Source organism: Mobula birostris, chromosome 3 (assembly GCF_030028105.1).
Source record: "Mobula birostris isolate sMobBir1 chromosome 3, sMobBir1.hap1, whole genome shotgun sequence".
NCBI lineage: Eukaryota > Metazoa > Chordata > Chondrichthyes > Myliobatiformes > Myliobatidae > Mobula > Mobula birostris.
In genome coordinates this window covers 133,234,096-133,256,429 of record NC_092372.1, presented here as the reverse complement: position 1 = coordinate 133,256,429, position 22,334 = coordinate 133,234,096, and the positions used below count along the sequence as shown (strand labels likewise).

The following is a 22,334-nucleotide window of genomic DNA, read 5'->3' as shown; positions in this document are numbered from 1 at the left end:
CTATTATATCTGGGAGACTGTTTGTGTCTTCCCTAGTGAAGGCAGATCCAAAGTACCTGTTCAACTTGTCTGCCATTTCCTTGTTCCCCACAATAAATTCACCCGTTTCTGTCTTCAAGGGTCCAATTTTGGTCTTAACTATCTTTTTCCTTTTCACATACCTAAAGCAGCTTTTACTATCCTCCTTTATATTCTTGGCTAGTTTACCTTCGTACCTCATTTTTTCTCTGCGTATTGCCTTTTTAGTTACCTTCTGTTGCTCTTTAAAAGTTTCCCAATCCTCTGGCTTCCCACTCGTCTTTGCTATGTTATAGTTCTTCTCTTTTATTTTTATACTGTCCATTACTTCCCTTGTCAGAGGAGGGAAGAAATTTCATTATTTGGAGAGGAGTGAATATTTGGAATTGTGTAAGAGTATAGAATTCCAAGAATGCTGTGGAGGTGCAATCAGTATATTCAAGAAACAAATCAGCTTATTTGGAATACTAAGGCAAGGGTGGTTAATGCAAGGAAGTGATCAGACATGTATGAAGGGCAGTGAAGCAGAAATACAGGCCTATTTGACTGCTCCTGTTTCAATGTTCTAAATTCCATTAAACAGTTTACCTGGACAGCTTTGTCTAATTCCTGTCCTGATTGCATGAGTGGTAAAAAATCTGCACAAGGTCATGGAGAGAAGATTTCTTCTTTGTGGACTGATGTCATTTCTGATTGTCACTTGCTGACAATGACCCAAACTCCTGATTCAGTAGTGAAGGTGGTACCGCTAACTATGGCTGGCCAGTACTATGGCAACACTAATGCCACTTCCAAAATCTGATGATGCGGTGGCAATTTCTATCAGCATCTGAAATTTACATCGGTGTTTTATTATTACAGTCTACCCTGTTTCTACCCTTAATTTAAGTTGTATATTTTATCTAATCTTTTGTGACTGACAACAGCTATGAGGAAAAAGGAATTATCAACATTTCTGGCCAAGAACTTGCAGTAGATATCTCCCTCCCGCTCCTCTTCCCCCCTCCCCAACCACTGGAATAGTAGGTTATCTAGAACATGAAATTCTGGATTTTCACATTTAGAAACACAGAAAACCTACAGCACAATACAGGCTCTTCGGCCCACAAAACTGTGCTGAACTTGTCCTTATTTTAGAAATTGCCTAGGGTTGCCCGCAGCCTTCTGTTTTTCTAAGCTCCATGTACCTATCCAGGAGTCTCTTAAAACAGTGGTCCCCAATCACTGGGCCGTGAGGAAACGATAAGATTTGGCGATATGAACCGATATGAGTCAGTTGCACCTTTCCTCATTCTCTGTCATGCACTGCTGAACTTGAACACCTCCCCCTACCCCCGTCAGCCAGTCCGCAAGAATATTGTCAATATTAAACCGGTCCGCGGTACGTAAAAGGTTGGGGACCCTCGTCTTAAAAGACCCCATCATATCTGCCTCCATCACAGTCATCGGCAGCCCATTCCACACACTCACCACTCTCTGCGTAAACAACTTGCCCCTGGCATCTCATCTGTACCTACTTCCAAGCACCTTAAAACTGTGCCCTCTCATGTTAGCCATTTCAGACGTGGGAAAAAGCCTCTGATTATCCACACAATCAATGCCTCTCATCATCTTTTACACCTCTATCAGATCACCTCTCATCCTCCGTTGCTCCAAGGAGAAAAGGCTGAGTTCACTCAACCTATTCTCAAAGGCATGCTCCCCAATCCAGGCAACATCCTTGTAAATCTCCTCTGCACCCTTTCTATGGTTTCTACTTCCTTCCCGTAGTGAGGCAACCAGAATTGAGCACAATACTCCAAGTGGGGTCTGACCAGGGTCCTATATAGCTGCAACATTACCTCTCGGCTCTTAAACTCAATCCCACGGTTGATGAAAGCCAATTCACCACATGCCTTCTTAACCATAGATTCAACCTGTGCTGCAGCCTTGAGTGTCCTATGGACTCGGACCCCAAAATCCCTTTGATCTTCCACACTGCCAAGTGTCTTACAATTAATACTATATTCTGCCATCATATATGACCTATCAAAATGAACCACCTCACACTTATCTGGGTTGAACCCCATCTGCCCAGTTTTGCATTCTATCAATGTCCCACTGTAACCTCTGACAGCCCTCCACACCATCCACAACACCTCCAACTTTTGTTTCATCAGCAAATTTACTAAACTACACTTCCTCATCCAGGTCATTTATAATAATTACAAAAAGGGGTCCCAGAACAGATCCCTGAGGCATACCACTGGTTACTAACCACCATGAAGAATATGACCCATCTACAACCACACTTTGCCTTCTGTGAGCAAGCCAATTCTGGATTCCATAAGGAAATGTCCCCTTGAATCCTATGCCTCCTTATTTTCTCAATAAGACTTGCATGGGGTACCTTTATCAAATGCCTTGTTGAAATCCATATACACTACATCTACTGCTCTACCTTCATCAATGTGTTTAGTTACATCCTCAAGAAATTCTACCAGGCTCGTAAGGCACAACCTGCCTTTGAAAAAGCTATGCTGACTATTCCTAATCATATTATGCCTCTCCAAATGTTCATAAATCCTGCCTCTCAGGATCTTCTCTATTATCTTACCAACCACTGAAGTAACACTCATTGGTCTATAATTTCCTGGGCTATATCTACTCCCTTTCTTGAATAAGGGAACAACATGTGTATTTAATTATCATGTGTATCACATGATGTTGTTGTAGAATTCACTCCAATAATCATAAGCATGGTGAGATGCTAGCTGCTGTTTAATCTGGACAATTAAATTATAGATAAATGTCATTTGTAAAACTTTTATTGATAAACACTTAAATATTACAATTGCCCCATAACATTTTTGCACAATACCTGCATGAAAAATGGTTTCATTCATAACCCCATTAAGTCCTGTTATACCTAGTACTGTAAGATGCAGTTTGTGTATGCTGTGCATCAAAATAGCTTTTACATATTATAAAAATGAGACATTTCTGATATTCATATTTTCTAATAATAAGATACATTATCTTTATTAAACTCAAAAGTAGATAATCTTGTCCTAAAGTACAACCAGGAATAAGGGAAAATGAATAAAATAGGTGAACACAAAAATGAATACAACATTATCTTTCACAAATTATTTTGAAAAGATTTTAAGCCATTCTCCTGCACACCTGTTAATGAAAGTCAGCATAGCCAATTGGCAGACAACTTTTCAGTTAGAAATGCTACAAATCAGGCATGTCAGTAAAGGTGGAAGCAGTTACCAAAAAAAACAATTTGTCAAATGTCCTCCACATCTCCATTTTCTCTGTAGTTCAATTTGCATTTTATTTCTACTTTAGTAAGTTCTGGGAAATAACTTAAACCCACTATTCACGTTTTTGTGTGTTTCATCCAGCACATTAGATATTTTGGCAGTAATCATCTGGACGCAATGGAAAAAAACAAGGGGATTATCATGGTAATTCATGACCCAAAGATTTATAACAAGTTCAGGTAGAAGCCTGGTTGGGAATAAGTATCAACATGAATACATACAGTAGCTATAATTGCACATATAAATCAATAGTCACACACACATATAAAGCCAACATATTAGTAATATCAAGTAAAATTGCAAAAAAAGCAAACTTGAGTTAGGTGGAATAGGTGATCATCCTGTTTAAGACCAGCAATTGCATGCATGTACAGTATAAAAGATCTTTGCATGCTTCCATTACTTTAAACATTAGGAACATCAATGTTTAATTTGAATGTAATAGTAATTTTCTGAACTTAAATGTAAATTTTAAAGAGCAAATGTGGCCCAAAAGAAAAGTGAAACTGAATTGCACATAGCCACTTTTCCCTTGTGTTTTCCAAAGCATGGTAAAATGCTTCCTCAATAAAATGTCATCCTACATGAAAGTTGAACTGGAAATCGTTAAGAATACCAGACTCAACTAAATTTTTTAAATTGATGACTTTCAGCTGTTCATTCAAGTCACAGCAGGCAAATAGGTATCCAAAATCTCAACCCTATTCATACTCTAAATCTAAATCATCAACCAAGCAATTACATAAACTTTCTCATTCTCCAGAGGTTAAGAACTGATATTGTTTGTATTTCATAATGATTTAAATAAATAATCTATTACTCTTCCCGTCTGGGGAACGCACTGGCCCTTAATATTTCCAAACAATTCACCAAAATGAGCACACCAGTTAGATGTCTCCAATGCCTTGTAACTGGGCTTTTCATTTTATCCAGAGCATTTTGTAGTTCTTGTAGTACATCTTGGTATCCATCTCCAAACTTTATGCTCCACGTGTAAAGAAAGTCATGTGCAGGTTTCCACATGGTCTAGAAAAAATAAACAAATAGTGTATGAATTTTTTTGAAGAAATAGTAATAGTTGCACAATCTATAGCACGGAATTGCAAAAATCAGCATCCCACCTCCTGACTGACTTCTCCACTTCTAGTTCTGTGAGGCGCTTCATATGCATCTATTTGATGTTTTGAGAGTTTGGCTAGCTTTTCTGCCAGCTCCCTCCAACGAACACCGAGCTCCACGGCTGCAGAAAGCATAACAACATCCTGCAGAAGACGAACCACTATCCCTTGGTAATCTAGTTTTAACAATCCCTAAACAAAAGAGCATCAATCAGCAAAATAAGTTAGCACAAAGTTTAAGTCTGTTTATCTTTGTGATTTCTAGATCAAAAACTTTGTTTATAATCACAACCACTGGTTAGCAAGAAAAGTGTGCATTTAGCTGAAAACATCACAGCAACATCAAGTCTATTTTCACATTCAAATCAAATTAATTTAGCTTATTGAACTCCAGATTCTTAGAGTTTGGAGGTGCAAAGGAATGCAATTATTAATTTAAATATGGATATTTCCACAGCATACGCTTTCAATCACAGTCTCTTGGGATTCTTCCCCCTCCCCCCCCCAATATTTTCTCTACAACTGATGCAAGTTTACTGGCCTGAGGTTTCTGTCCATTTCTCTTTTTTTGTCTGTTAGTGTCTGGCTGCAGTTATGAGAATGGATCGCAGGTCAGTGCATGCTCTTCATGCAAGCAGTGCTAGAACGACAGTCTCCCCGATAGCTGCATCTGAGAGAAGTGCATCTAGATGCAACTCCTTACAGTGCGTGTCAGGGAACTGGGGCTGGATGACCTTCCCCTCATTCAGGAGGATATGGAAGTGATAGATTTGTTTACCACAGTTCTTGGGGAGACATTGGACTGCGTGGAGGGAGGGAGAGCGAGTTCAAAAGCGAAAGGGGTGAGTTGGGACATTGTGCACACCATAGTTCCCAAGATGTTGGATTGTGCATAATTAGGCACTTGGCAAGGGCCAACAGAAAGTTAGGTTTAAGTGGAGGGGCAATTGTTCGCGTGGGCCAGTGTTACCGTGGGGAGTTCAAGCCTTGGCTCAGAGCTTCGGAGAGAAGGCTGTAGGTAGATTTTTTTTCCCCTCATTGCAGAGTTAGAGCAGTAGGGATGCCAGGCAGGAGAGTGGAATGCTCTTCTTGCAGGATGTGGAAAGGCAGGGAGACCTATGGTGTCCTGATACCTGCACCTGCAAGAAGTACATTCAGTTGCAGCTTCTTTCAGGACGTGTTAAGGAAAGGGAGCGGGAACTGGATGAACTCCACAATCAGTAGAGGCGGAGGGGTTTATCAACAGGACATACAGGGAGGTAGTTACACAGCGAATTGGGTGACCATGAGGACAGGGAAGGGGATAGGCCGCCTGTGTCCAGTGCCCTCACAACCACTTTGGACCTGTTGGGGGTTGGGTGGGTGGGTAGGTGGGGTGAAGAAATATGACCTAGCAGAGGAAAGCCACAGTGGTTAGGTCTATGGCAGAGTCTGATCTTGTGGCTCAAAAGGGAAGGTGGGAGAAGAGGATAGCTGTAGTGATAGGAGATTCACTGGTTAAGGGAACAGACAGGCAGTTCTGTGGACAAGAGCGAGATTTTGGGATGGTACATTGCGGATCAAGCCCATAGCATTCTTAAGTAGAGAATAAGCAGCCAGAGGTTGTGCGACATATCAGTACCAAATTCATAGGTAGGAAGGTTGATGAGGTTCCATAAAGTAAGTTCAGGGAGCTAGGTGCTAAGTTAAAGGACAGGATGTCCAGGGATGCTACCCATGCGACATGCTAGTGAAACCATAAATGGAAAGATCATAGAATTGAACATGTGGCTAAGGAGGTGTGGCAGTAGGGAATGGTTCAGATTTTTGGATCATTGGGCTCTCTGCCAGGGACGGTGGGACCTGTACAAAAGAGGCTGTTTGCACCTGAAGAGGGGGACAAATATCCTTGCAGAAACGTTTACTAGTGCTGCACAGGATCAGAATTAATATCACCGGCGTATGTCATGAAATTCATTAGCTTTATGGCAGTAGTACATGGATCAGCACGTGGAATTATGACACTATAGCAATTAAATAGGCTGGGTTGCGGGGGGTGTGGGATTGGCAGCTTAAAGTTCCAGGGTTCAGCTGTTTTAGACACAAGAGTGGGAGGGACTAAATGGGGAAGGGTGACATTACTAGTCAGGTCATGGGAGTGCTCAGACAGCAGAACTGGGTAAAACTATAGAATAAAGGGATAACCATGTTAATGGAATTATATTAAAGACCACCCAACAGTCCGTGGGATTTAGAGGAGCAAACTTGTAGAGAGATCACAGACTATTGCAAGAAACAGAAGGTTGTTATAGTAGGTGATTTTAATTTTACACGTATTGACTGGAACGACCTTACTGTAAAAGGACTAGATGTGGGGTGTAGAGTTTGTCAAATGTTTTCAAGAAAGCTTCCTTAATCAATAAATATACACAGGGTGGGTGGTAGATATTTGTTTAGGGAAACACTTTGCATCTAATGATCATAATGCCATTAGTTTCAAGATAGTTATGGAGAAGGATAGGTCTGCTCCTTGGGTTAGATTCTAAATTGGAGAAGGACCAATTTTGATGGTATTAGAAAGGGTGTGGCAAATGTGAATTCGGACAAGATATTTTCTGGCAAAGGTGTACTTGGTAAGTGGGAGGCCTTCAAAAGTGAAACTTTCAGAATACAGAGTTTGCATGTTCCCATGAGAATAAAAGCAAAGGATTAAAGGTTTGGGGTACCTGGGTTTCCAAGAGATATTGAACCCCTGATTAACAAAAAGGAGATGCACAGCACATACAAGAGAAAAATGAATTACTTGAGCAGTACAAAAATGCAAGGGAATACTTAAGGAAAAAGATGACATGAGATTGCTCTAGTAGACAAGGTGAAGGATAATCTCAAAGGCTTCTACAGATATTGTAAGAGAAAAGGGATAGCAAGGGGCAAAATTGGTCCTATGGAAGGTCAGAGCAGTTATCCATGCATGAAGCCAAAAGAGATGAAGGAGATCATATATGGATATTTTGCATCTATCGGCGTTTGGGAGATGGACACAGTCTATAGAAGTGAGACAAAGCAGCAATGAGGTCATGGATCATATGTGGATTACAGAGCTGGAGGTAATTGGTTTCTTGAGATAAATTAGGATGGACAAATCCCCAGTGCTCAACAAGGTGCTCCCTTGGACCCCTTGGGAGGCTACTGCAGACATTACAGGGGCCCTAGCAGAGATATTTAGAACATCTTTGTTGAGGTGACAGAAGATTGGAGGATAGCTAATGTTGGTTCATTGTTTAAGAATGGTCATCCGAATAGGACAGGAAATTATAGGACCTTAAACTAGAGATCAAGAGAACAATAGTGGATAAGTTATTGGAAGATATTCTAAGGGACCGGATATACAAGTATTCGGATAGATAGGGACTGATTAGGGACAATTAACGTGGCTTTACGTGTGGAAGCTTGTGTCAAAGTGAAAGTACATATATCTCACCATATACAACCCTGAGATGCGTTTCTTGCGGGCATACTCAACAAATCTATAGAATGGCATCAATGAAATAGTATCAATAGACCAGGATCAATGGAAGTCCACCCAACTTGGGCATTCAACCAGAGTGCAGAAGACAACAAGATGTGCAAAATAAGTAGCATTAAGTATGAAGAACATGAGATGAAGAGCCCTTGAAAGTGAGTCCATGGGTTGTGGAACATTTTAATAATGAAGTAGGGTGAAATTATCCCCTTTTCTTCAAGACCCTGATGGTCGAGAGGGAGCAACTGTTCTTGAACCTGGTGAACTAGACCCGAGGCTCTTGTACCTGAACACAACAGTGAGAAGGCAGCATTACCTTGGTGGTGGGGTTTCCCTGATGATGGATGCTGTTTTCCATCAACAATGTTTCCTATACATTAGAAGAGCTCAATGGTTGCGAGGGCTCTACCCATGATTGGCCGGGCCCTGTCCACAACTTTTAATAGGATTTTCTGTTCAAAGACATTGATGTTTCCATACTGGCTGTGATGCCGAGAGTCAGTACACTCTCTCCAGCACACACACAACATAGAGAACCTACAGCACAATACAGTCCTTTGGCCCACAAAGCTGTACTGAACATGTACTTATTTTAGAAATTACCTAGGGTTACCCATAGCCCTCTATTTTTCTAAGCTCCATGTTCCTATCCAGGAGTCTCTTAAAAGACCTGATCGCATCCACTTCTACCACCATCACCGGCAGCCCATTCCACGCACCCGCTGCTCTCTGCGTAAAAAAACGTACCCCTGACATCACCTCTTTACCTACTTTCAAGCACCTTAAAACTGTATCCTCTCTGCTAGCCATTTTAGCCCTGGGAAAAAGCCTCTGACTATCCACACGATCAATGCCTATCATCTTATACACTTCTATTAGGTCACCTCTCATTCTCTGACCTTCCAAGGAGAAAAGGCCGAGTTCACTCAACCTAGTCTCATGAGGCATGCTCCCCAGTCCAGACAACATCCTTGTAAATCTCTTCATCTTTTCTATGGTTTCCACATCCTTCCTGTAGTGAGGCGACTAGAACTGAGCACAGTACTCCAAGTGAGGTCTGACCAGGGTCCTATATAGCTGCAACATTACCTCTCGGCTCCTAAACTCAATCTCACAACTGACAAAGGCCAAGATACCGTATGCCTTCTTAACCACAGAGTCAACCTGTGCAGCAGCTTTGAGTATCCTATGGCCTCGGACCCAAAGGGTTTAGTTTAGTCACATCCTCAAAAAATTCAATCAGGCTCATAAGACACAACTGCCTTTGACAAACCCATGCTGACTATTCCTAATCATATTATGCCTCTCCAAATATTCATAAATCCTGCCTCTCAGGATCTTCTCCATCAACTTACCAACACTGAGGTAAGACTCACTGGTCTATAGTTTTCCGGGCTATCTCTACACCTTTTCTTGAATTAGGGAACAATATCTGCAACCCTCTAATCCTCTGGAACCTCTCCCATCCCCACTGATGATGCAAAGATCATCACCAGAGGCTCAGCAATCTCCTCTCTCACCTCCCACAGTAACCCGGAGTACACCTCCTTTGATCCCAGTGACTTATCTAACTTGATGCTTTCTAAAAGCTCCAGCACATCGTCTTTAATATCTACATGCTCAAGCTTTTCAGTCCGTTGTAAGTCATCCCTACAATCGCCAAGATCCTTTTTTGTAGTGAATACTGAAGCAAAGTATTCATTAAGACCTCTGCCATCTCTTCGGTTCCATACACACTTTTCCACTGTCACACTTGATTGGTCCTATTCTCTCACGTCTTGTCCTCTTGCTCTTCATATACTTGTGTACATCTATAGAAATTCATCAAAGTTTTAGATGTCATGCCAAATCCCTGTAAACTCTTAGGAAGTAGAGGCATTGCAATGCTTTCTACACAATTGCACGTACTGAAATAGTAATACCTAGGAATTTAAAGTTGCTGACCCTCTCCACCTTTGCTAAGGACTGGCTCATGGATCTCTGGTTTCGCTCTCCTGAAGCCTACAATCAGTTCCTTGGCCTTGCTGACCTCGAGTGAGAGGTTGTTGTTATGATACCACTCATCGAAATTTTCAATCTCTCTCCTATGCTAAATCACCACCACTTATGACTCAGCCCAAAAACAGTGGTGTCATCAGAAGACTTGAATATGGCATTGGAGCTGTACATAACTACACAGTCCTAAGTGTAAAGCAAGTAGAGCAGGGGGTTAAGCACGCAGTATTGTTGCACGTGTTGGTATAAATTGTGGAGGAGATGTTCCTAATCTGAACTGACTGGGGTCTACAAGTGAGGAAATCTAGGACCCAATTGTACAAGGAGGTATTGTGGCCAAGGTCTTGGAGTTTATTGATTAGTTCTGAAGGAATGATGGTATTGAATGCTGAGCTGCATTCAATAAACAGCATCCTGATGTATGCATCTTTGCTGCCCAGATGTTACAGGATTGAGTGAAGAGCCAACGAGGTGGCATTTGCTATGGGGCTGTTGCTCCCGTAGGCAAATTGGAGCAGATCAAGTCGCCTCAGAGGCAGAAGCTGAAATTTTCCATTACCAACCTCTCAGAACACTTCATCTCGATGGATGCCAGTGCGATTGAGTGATATTCATCTTGAGCTCCTGCCTGAGGCAGGTGTGTGCCACACTCTGCCAAACCAAGAGGTCAAAGACGTCTGTGAACACTCTAGCCAGTTGATCAGCACAGGTCTTTAGTGTGTGGCCAGATACCCTGTCCAGTCTGGATGTTTCTTGTGGGTTCACCCTCCTGCAGGCAACCCACATGTTCGCTTTAGAGACTGAAATCTAAGAGGATTTGGGAGTTTGCAATGGCACCTCCATGTTCTGATGGTCAAAGCGAGCATAGAAGACATCGAGCTCATCTGGAGGTGAAGCCCTTCTGTCTCCCATGTCCATTGATTTAACTTTATAAGAGGTGATAGCACTCAAACCCTGCCACAACTGTTGAACATCCCTCACTGATTCAAGTTTGGTCCAGAATTTCCACTCCGCCTATTTGGTTGCTTCTTGGTTGGTGCATTCTCGACCTCACAGGCATCTTTGTATGAAGTTCTGCAGGCATCCTTTTCATACAAATATTTTAAAGATATCTTTCTCCTCTTTATTCTTTAGTTCCACTGTGCCACAGTGCATCTCTGCTCTTCGGAACAAAGTTTCGATACCACTGTTGTGTGCATTTGGGGGGGGGGGTTGCTGTACTAATTTAGGACCTGATCTGGACGTGTTTCCTTATGATAAATGGAAGTTTCCAAAGTGCTGTCTGTTTCTATTAACAATCACATCCAAAGAATGCTAGTTTCCCCTTGGTTTCTGTTTCCATTGTGAACTTAATATCGTTGAACACATCATTGATCAGTTTACAAGTTCTTTCAATTTCTCTGTCTTTTACTATTGCAAAGGTATCATCAATGTAACACACCCAAATTTTAAAGTTTATGATTGGCAACACTGCCTTTTCTAACTTTTGTATGACAGCTTCTACTATGAATCCAGAAATGGAGGAACCCATTGGTGTCCCTTTCAGCTGTTTGTAAAGCATATTGTTAAATTTAAAACAGGTGCACATGAAGAATTCTGCCAGTTTGCATATGCTGACTTGGCATAGTCTCTCATTTAGTTCTCTGGTGCAGTTCCAGAGTTGAAGCAGTTTTGTAAGGAGGAATGGCTTAAAATTCCTCTGAGCAAGACTGATCAACAGTTACCTGAAATGTTTGGTTGAAGTTATTGCTGTGCAAGGTGTCACACCAATTATTGAAAGCAAAGGTTCACATACTTTTTCCAACAAATACATTTGTTTCTTGAGATTGTTTTTCTCAAGAAACAAATGAACTATAATGTTTTTTGTTTTATTTATTTAATTGGGTTCTCTTCATCTAGTTTTGGGACTAGTGAAGATCCATCACATTTTAGGTCATATTTAAGCAGAAATAGAGAAAATTCTACAGGGTTCACAAACTTCCTAGCACAACTGTATGCTGGTGGTATTTGGGCAGGGTTTCCTTCAAACAAGTCTATGATTTGCAATGTGTCAGGATGGGCTGTTTCTTGCTTAGATAGGGCACCATGCAGTGGCGTGGGCATTTGATTTTAGTCGGCCATTGATGGTATGCAAATTGCAGTCAGGATTACGAGAATTCCCTTGGTAAGTAGAATAAGCAGCATTCGATCATTAGGTATTCAAGTTTGGGAGAACACAAGTTTGACAAAATCGTCACATCAGAGCACCAATGAGAGTATATAAAACACACACTTTCCAAATCAGCAGTTTAGTCCATTCTGTAAATTGAGATTTCTTCTGCTTTGACTGCTGAAACCGGCGTAGCCAGAGAATGCCATGCTTCAATAAAGCATCCAATAGACAGGCTCTCTGTTCTCTTCAATAGATTAGTCTTGCTCTCAGGTCCTCAATTTTGTTCTCCAGTGTCTGCACATTTTCCAATGAGATCCTGTGTAGAATGCCTCATCTCTGTTTCAGCCTGGTTTCGCATTTCTTCCCCCACCCGCCACCCCCTCCTGCCTCACGTTCAGTCATGGTGATAACCCTTAAAGATGGTGTGCCTGATTGGTCAGGGTTTTTCAGCCCATCCTGAGGTATGAAGGTCATTGAGTTGATTTTCAAGTACATTGCTTGACAGGAAACAACATACTGCAGACTGCAGTGAAATTAATTCCAGAGCCGAATAAACTTCCCTCGGGCTTCCAGCTGGGTACAGGTATCGATTATAACTGATGTCTTGATGAAAAAAGTATCTTTTTCAGGGATGTCACCTGGGCAAGTCTAGTCCAGTGGTATTTATACCCCTGTATTCCATCCTGCTTGATAGGTTACTCCTTATCCAATCAGGTTTCCGCTCTCCTAGCTTGTTTACAATTGAATTCCAGTTCCGAATTAGAGTGAGACCTTTGTCTTTGTTAAAATTCTTTTTCTCTCATTTTATTTCAATGGCTTCCTTAACCAAGTGGACCCAAAAGCCATTGGCGCGGCACAGTAGTTCTGTGCCATCAAAGTCAATCCTATAGCCATTGCAAAGACAGTGTTCTACCACCAATTTACTCCAGGTAACCCAAATGGATAGACCTCCTGTGCTCCTTGATGCAGGTTTCCACCATGCATCCCGTCTGGCCAATACACACTGCTCTGCATTCACAGCGAATCCTATAAACGCCAACCAATATGAGTCTCAGGTCAGCTTTGACCTGCATAAGCTGTGACTCGAACTTCTTTACAGGTTCGTGGCTGGTATTAATCCAGTATTTCTTCAGGACCCCGGCGATCCTTCCAGAAACCATGAAAATGTACGGAAGACAGGCAGTGGCAATGGGTTCCTCCTCGTTAGTAGGTTTCCTGGTTTTTCCCAAAAGAGGTATATTGAAGAGAATTTTTGGAACAATTTCCTGCAACCGACAGAACACCAATGCTTGCCTGTGCCATCTTGTCCTGTGTCTAACCAATTTTATAAAGAGTTTTTCCAGAAGGTTATCAGGAAAGTGGATGAAGGCAAGGTAGTGGATGTTGTATACATGGACTTTAGCAAGATATTTGACAAAGTCCTAGATGAAAGTTTGGTCAAGAAGATTCAGTCACCTGGCATTCAAAATATGGTACTAAATTGGATTAGACATTGGTTTCATGAGAAAAGCCACAGAGTAGTAGTGGAATAGTTGCCTCTCTGACTGGAGGCTTGTGACTCATGATGTGCTACAGGGATCAGTTCTGGGGCTAGTCTGTTGTTGTTTGTCATCTACATCAATGATCTGGATGATAACGTGGTAAACTGGCTAACATAAGAGGGCACAGTTTTAAGGTGCTTGGAAGTAGGTACAGAGGAGATGTCAGGGGTAAGATTTTTTTTTAAATGCAAAGAGTGGTGAGGTCATGGAATGGGCTGCCGGCGATGGTGGTGGAGGCGGATACGATAGGGTCTTTTAAGATACTCCTGGATAGGTACATGGAGCTTAAAAAAATAGAGGGCTATGGGTAACCCTACATAATTTCTAAAGTACGTACATGTTTGGTACAACATTGTGTGCTGAAGGGCCTGCATAGTGCTGTAGGTTTTCTATGTTCTATGTTTCTATACAAATACAAACATCCCTCTTTCTAGATCAACTTCAGTCTATATGCATGCAAATATTGCAATGATTGTTTTCTTGATAGAGTTTTGAACTCATGTTGGAATGTTACTTCCTTTAGCTCAATATAGGTATGTCTGTTGTGGAGAATCTTTGTTTGGTGAATATATTCATGGTCCAGGTAGGGTCATCAGTACTGACACACCCACCACCAAGATCAATTTTCAAATGGAAAAATCACACTTAGTTTGGTTTAACAGAGTACTGTCCACAATCAATGTCAAATTGCACATTATCCAACACCTTCATTTGTCAAATAATCTCTTCATTTAGTAATACATCCCCAGATTACTCAGTACTTTGTTTTTGTGGCTGAACATATAACATATAAACATGAACAAATCATGGAAACAAAGTACAATTAATACCCAACATGCAACTTTGAAAGCTGAGAAAGGAAATTTATCATGCTAACCAGAATTAGCTGAAGTATCTACAAGTAGTCAGTAATAATTTTCTGGTCCTCCTTTTAACTTTTGTTTACAAATCAAACATTGCTCTTTACCTGCCTGTGACTGGACTGGATCAAGTGAAACAGAGTACATCAATTGCCATCAATTCGTTAAGTCTCATATCCAAACATCAACACAAGATAAATTATAAACATAACACTGCTGGTTGCAAGAAGTAGAAGATAAACATTTCTTGTTCCAGTATTAACAGTGAACTCGTTAAAAAGATGTGAGTGCTTCTGTATAAAATTAAGTTTTCTCTTGAACATTGCTAGTTTAAGATGCAGGGCATAGAGTTGCAAATCGAAATATTGCACTTGGAAAGTTATTCTTTAAATCAGAATTGTACAGTATAGAAATGGATCCTTTGGCCTACTACATCTATGTTAACCTTTATACTCACCTTGACTAATCCCACGAGCAGCCTGAATCGGATCCATTCGGCTCTATGACTTGTCCATTCAAGTACTTGCCTAAATATCCCTTAAACATAGTGATTGTATCCACCATCTCCTCTGGCAACAAATTAGTTAGCAACCACTTTTTGTAGGAACTGTCCCCTCAAGTCAGCTTTAAATCTCATTACTCCCACCTTACATCTATGCTCCCCATTTTTGATACTCTTAACAATGGGAAAAGATTCTGATTACTTACCTATTGATGTACATGACATCCAGTCACCCCACCACTTCCTTTGTTCCAGGGAAAGCAAGCCCACATATCTAATCTCTCTCCCCCCAAAACTGAAGCCCTCTAACCCAGGCTACATCCTGGTGAATTATTTCTGCACTCTCTCTAGCACAAGCACATTTTTCTTATGGTGTAGTGAGCAGTACCATATACAATTCAACCAGTGTTTCTAATGTTGCATTCATTTTCTCTTCTTTTAAAACTTTATTAAAACAAATTTGCTCCAATGAATTGCTTTGGAATGTATTAAACATTAAGGGCTTTTATTATTAAAGAAATCCATGTTGTTGTGATTGTGATTGACAGATACAGACCAAGACAGTATTTGGAAACTGCAGCATGGTTAAAATTAGTTGAATCCACTCATGCATTAATTATCTTTAATTGCTATTTTTGAAATATCTGAAAGGAACTCAGTCCTCATGCAAGCTCATTTTGAAACTTGAACAAACAAGCCTTGATAATGCAGGTAAAATGCCCATGTTCAGATTCTGTTTAAATTCTCAACACTTGCAAATCTGCTGTTGGCAACTAGTACATCAGAAGTTATCAAATTTTAGAATTTAGAAATTTTCCGAGGTGATACAGAAAGTTCCATTGGAGTATATGGCTTTTCTGGGGGAAAAAATCTTCTTGATTAAGATATCTTAACGTTAGGTTTCTGATATCAGGCAAATCATAAGGCATTGAGCAAGACATTACTATCGGCATACCAAACTAACCACATCATCTTGAGCCTAGACAGGTTCTTCACTTGCATCGAGTACTAAGTACAAAATTCTCTCATTTATCATCAGATGGTATTTTTCACCAGCTCAGTGATTATTGTCTTTGAAATGCATGACTACATTATTGCACAAAAGAATTCATCATACATTAAACCACATTGAACTGTGGTACTGGGCAAAATTAAAATATGCCCATGTTCAAACACAAACAACTCTAAAACATGAACGAACAGTTTCCCTTCTCAACCATTTTCATTACCAAATTTAGTGTACTGTATATTTTGGAATATACACTATATTCAGGAAGTGTTTTGTTGGTAAAACAGAGCCCAGCAAAACCCTACTGATTTGGTAAATAACAGAATATTTAACCCAAAGGTTGCTCGGTCAAAGTAATTTTACCTCGTAGTGAACAAATCGCACGAAACAAATAGCATGAATACAAAGTGCAAGAATGCAAATAACAAAAAGGTTGGAGCTCTCACTCAATGGATAACCATTCACAGAATCTCAAATCTTTCAGCTTGGATGTCCATTTGGCCTAATGTCTCTATCAACTCTGTGCAAGACCATTCCAGTTGGCCGCAATCATCTGCCCTCTTCCACAGCCCTGCAAATTTTAACCTCTCAGATACTAATCCAGTTTCTTTATAAATTTCATAATTGAATGTGCCTTCATTACGACATCTGGCAGAACATTGCAGACCACAACCATTCATTTTTAAAAAAAAGGTATCCCACATTAATTTAAAGGATAATAGTAGTATTACATTCATTTGTAATAATTTCTATTATGGTTACTTAAATATGTCACCATTAAATCTACTTTCTATTTCCACTAATTCATTTTCAAGCTAATTATCAGCAAAGATACCAATATGCCATTATATATCTTTGAGTTAAGGACAAAAAGAGCTAGGGTGTAAAGCTAAGGCTTTACAAGGCATTGGTCACAATGCACTTGGAATATTGAGAGCAGTTTTTGGCCTCTTACCTAAGAAATAACGGCACTGGTGAGGGTTCAGGAGGTTCACGAGAATTATTCTGGAAATGAAAGGGTTAATGCACAAGGAACATTTGATAGCTCTGGGCCTGTATTCACTGGATTTTAGAAGAATGAGGGAAAAGTCTAGGACCAGAAGGCACAGGGGAATTTCTTCAGCCAGAGGGTGGTGAATCCATCAATTCACTGCCACAGACAGCTCTGGAGGCCAAGTTATTGGGTATGCATAGAGCAGAGGTTGACAGGTTCTTGATTAGTAAAAGTGTCAAAAGTTATGGGGAGAATGCAGGAGAGTAGGGTTGAGAGGGATAATAAATCAGCCATTATTGAAATCGAAAGCAGTCTCAACGGGCCAAGTGGCCTAATTCTGTTCCCATGTCTTATGGTCTTATCTACCTTCCTCTGACACAAAGATATGAGAATTAGGAATGGCAGGCTCTCTTACCTTTCAGTCCACGTCGCCATTTATTACTATGGCTGATAGACGTGCTGGTCTCAATTCTACTGACCTGACTCATCTTCATAACATTTATTCTTTTTCTGCAGTCCAAAACATCTCTGAACCATGAACACACTTCGTGATTCAACAACTCTTCAGTTTTAAATAGGTAATCTTTTATCCTTTGAATTATTTCTATTAAGTGAATGCGATTGCTATTTTCCCCACATAGCAATGTACCACAAGCAGCAATAAGATTAATGAGCAAACCGGTTACTTTTGTGAATTCGCTTTGGGAAAAATAACTTGGATAGCCACAAAATGCCATATCATGCAACCTTTACTATTGACTGAACCACTTAAGTATTTCCAACTAAAGTTGCACCTAATATGCTGCCAGCTGCAATGAAGTGACAGACTTATTAAAAATACTTACCAGAACAACCTCATGCAGAAACTTTCTCTTTACCTTGTTACCACTAGCGTGGCAGTCTTCTTTTAATTTCTCCAGTATACATGCAACTCTTTCCAATTCGCTCTCAACTGGAGTCCTGGGGACTATATCCAATGGGAGATCAGTGTATCCAAGCACTTCAGCAAATGGCTTCCAACTAGTAATATTCTCTGTGATGATTTCACGGACAGATGAATACATATATGTCAATCTTTTAAAAGGAATGGTAACTTGATCAAGGAGAATCTTGGTTGTAACCTTCACTTCTGAATAGTCCATGACCTGCTCCTTAGAAATCACCTTCACATTTTTGCAATGCACAAGGCCAACCTTTCCACGCAAGACACCAACATACCATTCCTTGATCCTGGTTTGACCTATTACTTTGACTTTGTCCAACCCAAGAAGTGCTATAGTGTCACCTTTAAAATATTCCAATAAGTATTCAATTTTTGGTTGTCTCAACACAGGTTTCAGTGCCACTCCATAATTAATAATATTGATCTCTCTGTCCTTAAATACAGGATGCTTGACAGGTGAAGGTTCACGTGAAGTGATATGTGTCGGTGATTCTTTCCGTTTTTGATAACGTCTTTTCATACTTGACTTGCCTGTTGGCATGGGTGTCTGGATACTGAACTGTGTTATAAGATCGAGGTTGGTACCTTTAACCTGAATAACAAGTTGAAATGAATTAACTTCTCCAGTTTTACACATAGACAACGAGAATGGCTGTCGAATTGTCTTGCCCAATGTTAGCAAAGATTTATCAACTTGCATAGTCTGATCAGTTTCCTGTACTTCATACTTTGCCTCGGTGGGAATAACAGAAATTTGAATATCTTGTGGTCTGTCTAAATGAAACTGATGCTTTCCCCAAAGTTGAAGAACAACCGGCGGTAAATTTCTATTGTTTCTTTTCATATCTGTAAGTCTCTGTGGGATTTCATTGTGACAAAAGATTGTGCAAACTGCAGTAAAAACTGGATGAATGTGTTTGGGGCCATAAACACCAATAGTAATCATTTTGTCAAGATAATCCCATACTGTCAATGCTGAAGGATGAATACATCTTGCTTCAACCGCTGGTACAACATACATACAAGGACTCAATTTTTCAAGTTTTACTTGCATAACATCTTTGTATATGTAAATATTGTGCACCTTCTCAAAAGGGCCCTCTTTAGCATCACTACAAAGACATGCAACGTCAGTCATAACTTGACTCATCGGATCAGTTTTCACTTCGGCTGTCACCTTCATTTCTAAAGAAATAGAACCTTTAGTGTTGAAATTGCTTAGTTTCATCTCCAGTAATGGCCCAATTGTTGTACAAAAATCATTGTTAAGCAACTGAGGTGGTTCAAGCAAGGCCTTTATTGCCAGTTCTTGGATTTCACCAGGTGGAACATGACCTTCAGGTACATGGACACTTACATCTGATTCAGGCAAATGAAGTGATCCCCCTTTATGGTCTATCTTACAGACAATACATGTTTCAATAGCCTGAGTCTGCCCCCATCCAGGATTTTGACTCACCATGTCCAAATCAAGGCATGATCTAGTTAATTGTCTATGGTTCAACCATGCTGCTTTGTAAGCTTCTCTATCATTTTGAAAAGATTCTAAATTTGGGGCAATAAATTCACTCAATGGACGATTATTCTGAAGAACATCTTCTTTGTTTGAAAAATCCAAAATATCTGAAGCACTTTTCCACCTTCCATGCTGCTTTGCAAATGGTCTTCCAATATAGATCAGGTTGTCAACATCCAATTCATCAGCTGAGGAGCTAATGGACTCTGTAGTCCTTGGGTTTTCAAAACCCAGTGCATTCTCATTTAATGCAGATGATGGCTTTACGACATTATCATCACTTTCTTTGGCAATATCATCTAAAAATGGGTTTGATCCTGACAGACCATTCCAAAAAGGATTTGTGCTCTGAGTAACAGCATGGTTAGGCTGGTCAAATACTAGCAAATCCCAGTCTTGTAATAGATTAGATTCTTGTCCTTTTGAAATTCCTAGAAGATTGTTATTTTCTACAGAGGATAAGGTTGGAAATAAAATGTAGAAGAAAAACATGAATAAGTAATAAAGTGTCAGATGCCAAAAGAAAAATATGAATGCAAACATTTATTAAAAAAAACACCCACAAAATCCCAATTCTTTATTACAAAAACTGTATTTGGATTCTTGCCCAGGGTACAGAAACTTAACCGCCCTGATCTATCAGGATAAATAGAGTCCTACTCCTTACTTAGATTAGGGAGCTGCAGATCACCACTAAATTTGGCGATGGTTCACCAGTGATGGGACCATCAATCTCAGGCTGCAGCAAGACTGTCATCAGTATCTGCCCAAGTCCTACTGAGGGTAACAAAAATAAAATCAGCATTTGGGCAGATCCTGAGATGTTGGGGAGAAAAACCAAACACACAAGGACATCCCACTACCAGGTTGGTATGCATTGCCCTGATAATAAAAAAAAAGCAGGAATTTAACTTTCTGCAGCTAGATATTTAATCAACAGAAAATGAATCAATTAATTATTTATACACACACACACACACACACGTATCTCCAGAGGTAAACCAGAACTACATTAATAATTTATCATATAGTGTAATTATTTCAGTACCTTTTACAAACATGTGAGTTGACGGGCTCTCATCCAGGTCAATTAGCGTTCCTTCAGACTTACTGCGTGTATGTCTAGGAGAATGTGTTCTGACAGCCATTTTGATTGGTTCTGTTAACAAAGGGAAAACTAATAAGCATTTTTATTGTAATAGAAAAAAATGGATATTTAGCCAAATGTTTTATATTCCTGAAAATATTTTTAGCAGAACAACCTACTTTTAGTATAACAAATTTGCTGTTAAGTTACTCTTTTTAATGAAAACAGTCAAAAATTTCAAACCATACCATTAGAGATCAATTAAACTGACTCACATGATGATTCACACAATATTAACGTATCTGTTAAGTACATGAGCAAACAGCTGGAACAAAATGGCATAACTTCTGAATTCTGCATGTACCAGTATTTATACCAGAGATTAAAACATGACCTCACCAAATCTATCTGCTGCGCAGCAAGTCAAGATAGCTGTGAATGAACGACTGGGCACGGAAACAGGGCAGCTAATGATCTTCTGGCTTTTCCACTCATTACAGTCTTGGACTTAAGTTACCTACAGAGCAGACACAAGATCTGTTTGATCATTTTATGATATTTTATTAAATATTTTAAGTACACAACACATCCATATGGAAAAACTCTGCTTTTTAATAAACTAAAAACAAACTTTTTTAAAAAATTAAACAAACACATTAGGCTGTATATAATATACACTCCATTTATTCATTTATTTGTGAAAATGACTATAACCTCTTCCCACTCTGTCACTCGTAAAAATGCTATTCTTGTCTCTCAGTCCCTGTCTCCACCACACCCGTTCTCAGAATAAAGCTTTCCATTTCAGAGATGTCCTTCTCCCCCCTCCCCCAAAGAATACGGTTTTCCCCCATTGAAGCTGCCCTCGCCTCCATTCACCACACATCTGCCCTTACCCCAAACTTATAACAGAGATAGAGTTTTCCTTGTCTTTACGTATCACACCACAAGCCTCCATATCTAGTATGTCACTCTCCATAACTTCCACAACCTTCCTATAATGAGGCAACCAGACTAAACACAGCAACACACATAAAAGTTGCTGGTGAACGCAGCAGGCCAGGCAGCATCTCTAGGAAGAGGTGCAGTCGACATTTCAGGCCGAAACCCTTCGTCAGTCCTGACGAAGGGTCTCGGCCTGAAATGTCGACTGCACCTCTTCCTAGAGATGCCGCCTGGCCTGCTGCGTTCACCAGCAACTTTTATGTGTGTTGCTTGAATTTCCAGCATCTGCAGAATTCCTGTTGTTTGCGAGACTAAACACAGTGTTCCAAGTGTGGTCCAATTATGGTTTTATAAAATTCCAACATTACCTCATGGGTCCAGAACCGAATCAAGTTGATAAACTTGAGTACTGAAGACTAAAAGCTGATTTATACTTGTGCGTCAAATCGACGCCATAGGTACGACGCAGCTGCAAACCCTATGCAGTGCCTACGCGGATCCCTACACCGTAGCCTGATGCACACCTCTCCCAAAATGTAACTATGCATCGAGGCAACGCAGGCTGCAACAACTGTGATTGGTCCGCTTGGTAGCATCACATTTCCTCCTACACTGCAATAGCTTCCCATTGGGCGACTGAAGGGCAGGGAAGGAACTCTAGCTGCAATGCTTTCCATAAAGCTTTACAGACCACCGAAATTATGGAGGACACATTTCGCTTTTATGAAAAAAGATGCTCACTTTAAGCTTGTTTACCCCGAGAAAGTCTACCATGACCATGAAGCCTTGCACAGGCAGGTGAATACACATGCGTGACGTGCCCGAATTGCAGAGCAACGCA

At 40.3% G+C, this 22,334-nt stretch overlaps 1 protein-coding gene across 4 annotated transcripts in view; it reads right to left on the bottom strand.

The window, feature by feature from the left end:
- Positions 1-3,010: 3,010 nt before the first annotated feature.
- macc1 (MET transcriptional regulator MACC1) overlaps positions 3,011-22,334 on the bottom strand; it is a 52,531-nt gene continuing 33,207 nt past the window's right edge. For 3 of the 4 annotated variants that reach the window (XM_072253367.1, XM_072253366.1, XM_072253368.1), the window contains exons 2-6: positions 20,948-21,065; positions 20,510-20,620; positions 17,848-19,910; positions 4,451-4,639; positions 3,011-4,355 (exon numbers count right to left, since the gene is read on the bottom strand). In XM_072253367.1, coding sequence (XP_072109468.1) covers positions 4,146-4,355; positions 4,451-4,639; positions 17,848-19,910; positions 20,510-20,609 — 2,562 coding nt within the window. In that variant the 5' untranslated portion in view covers positions 20,610-20,620; positions 20,948-21,065 and the 3' untranslated portion in view covers positions 3,011-4,145. The remainder of the gene's footprint in view (positions 4,356-4,450; positions 4,640-17,847; positions 19,911-20,509; positions 20,621-20,947; positions 21,066-22,334) is intronic. The other variant, XM_072253369.1, reaches the window with a different exon arrangement.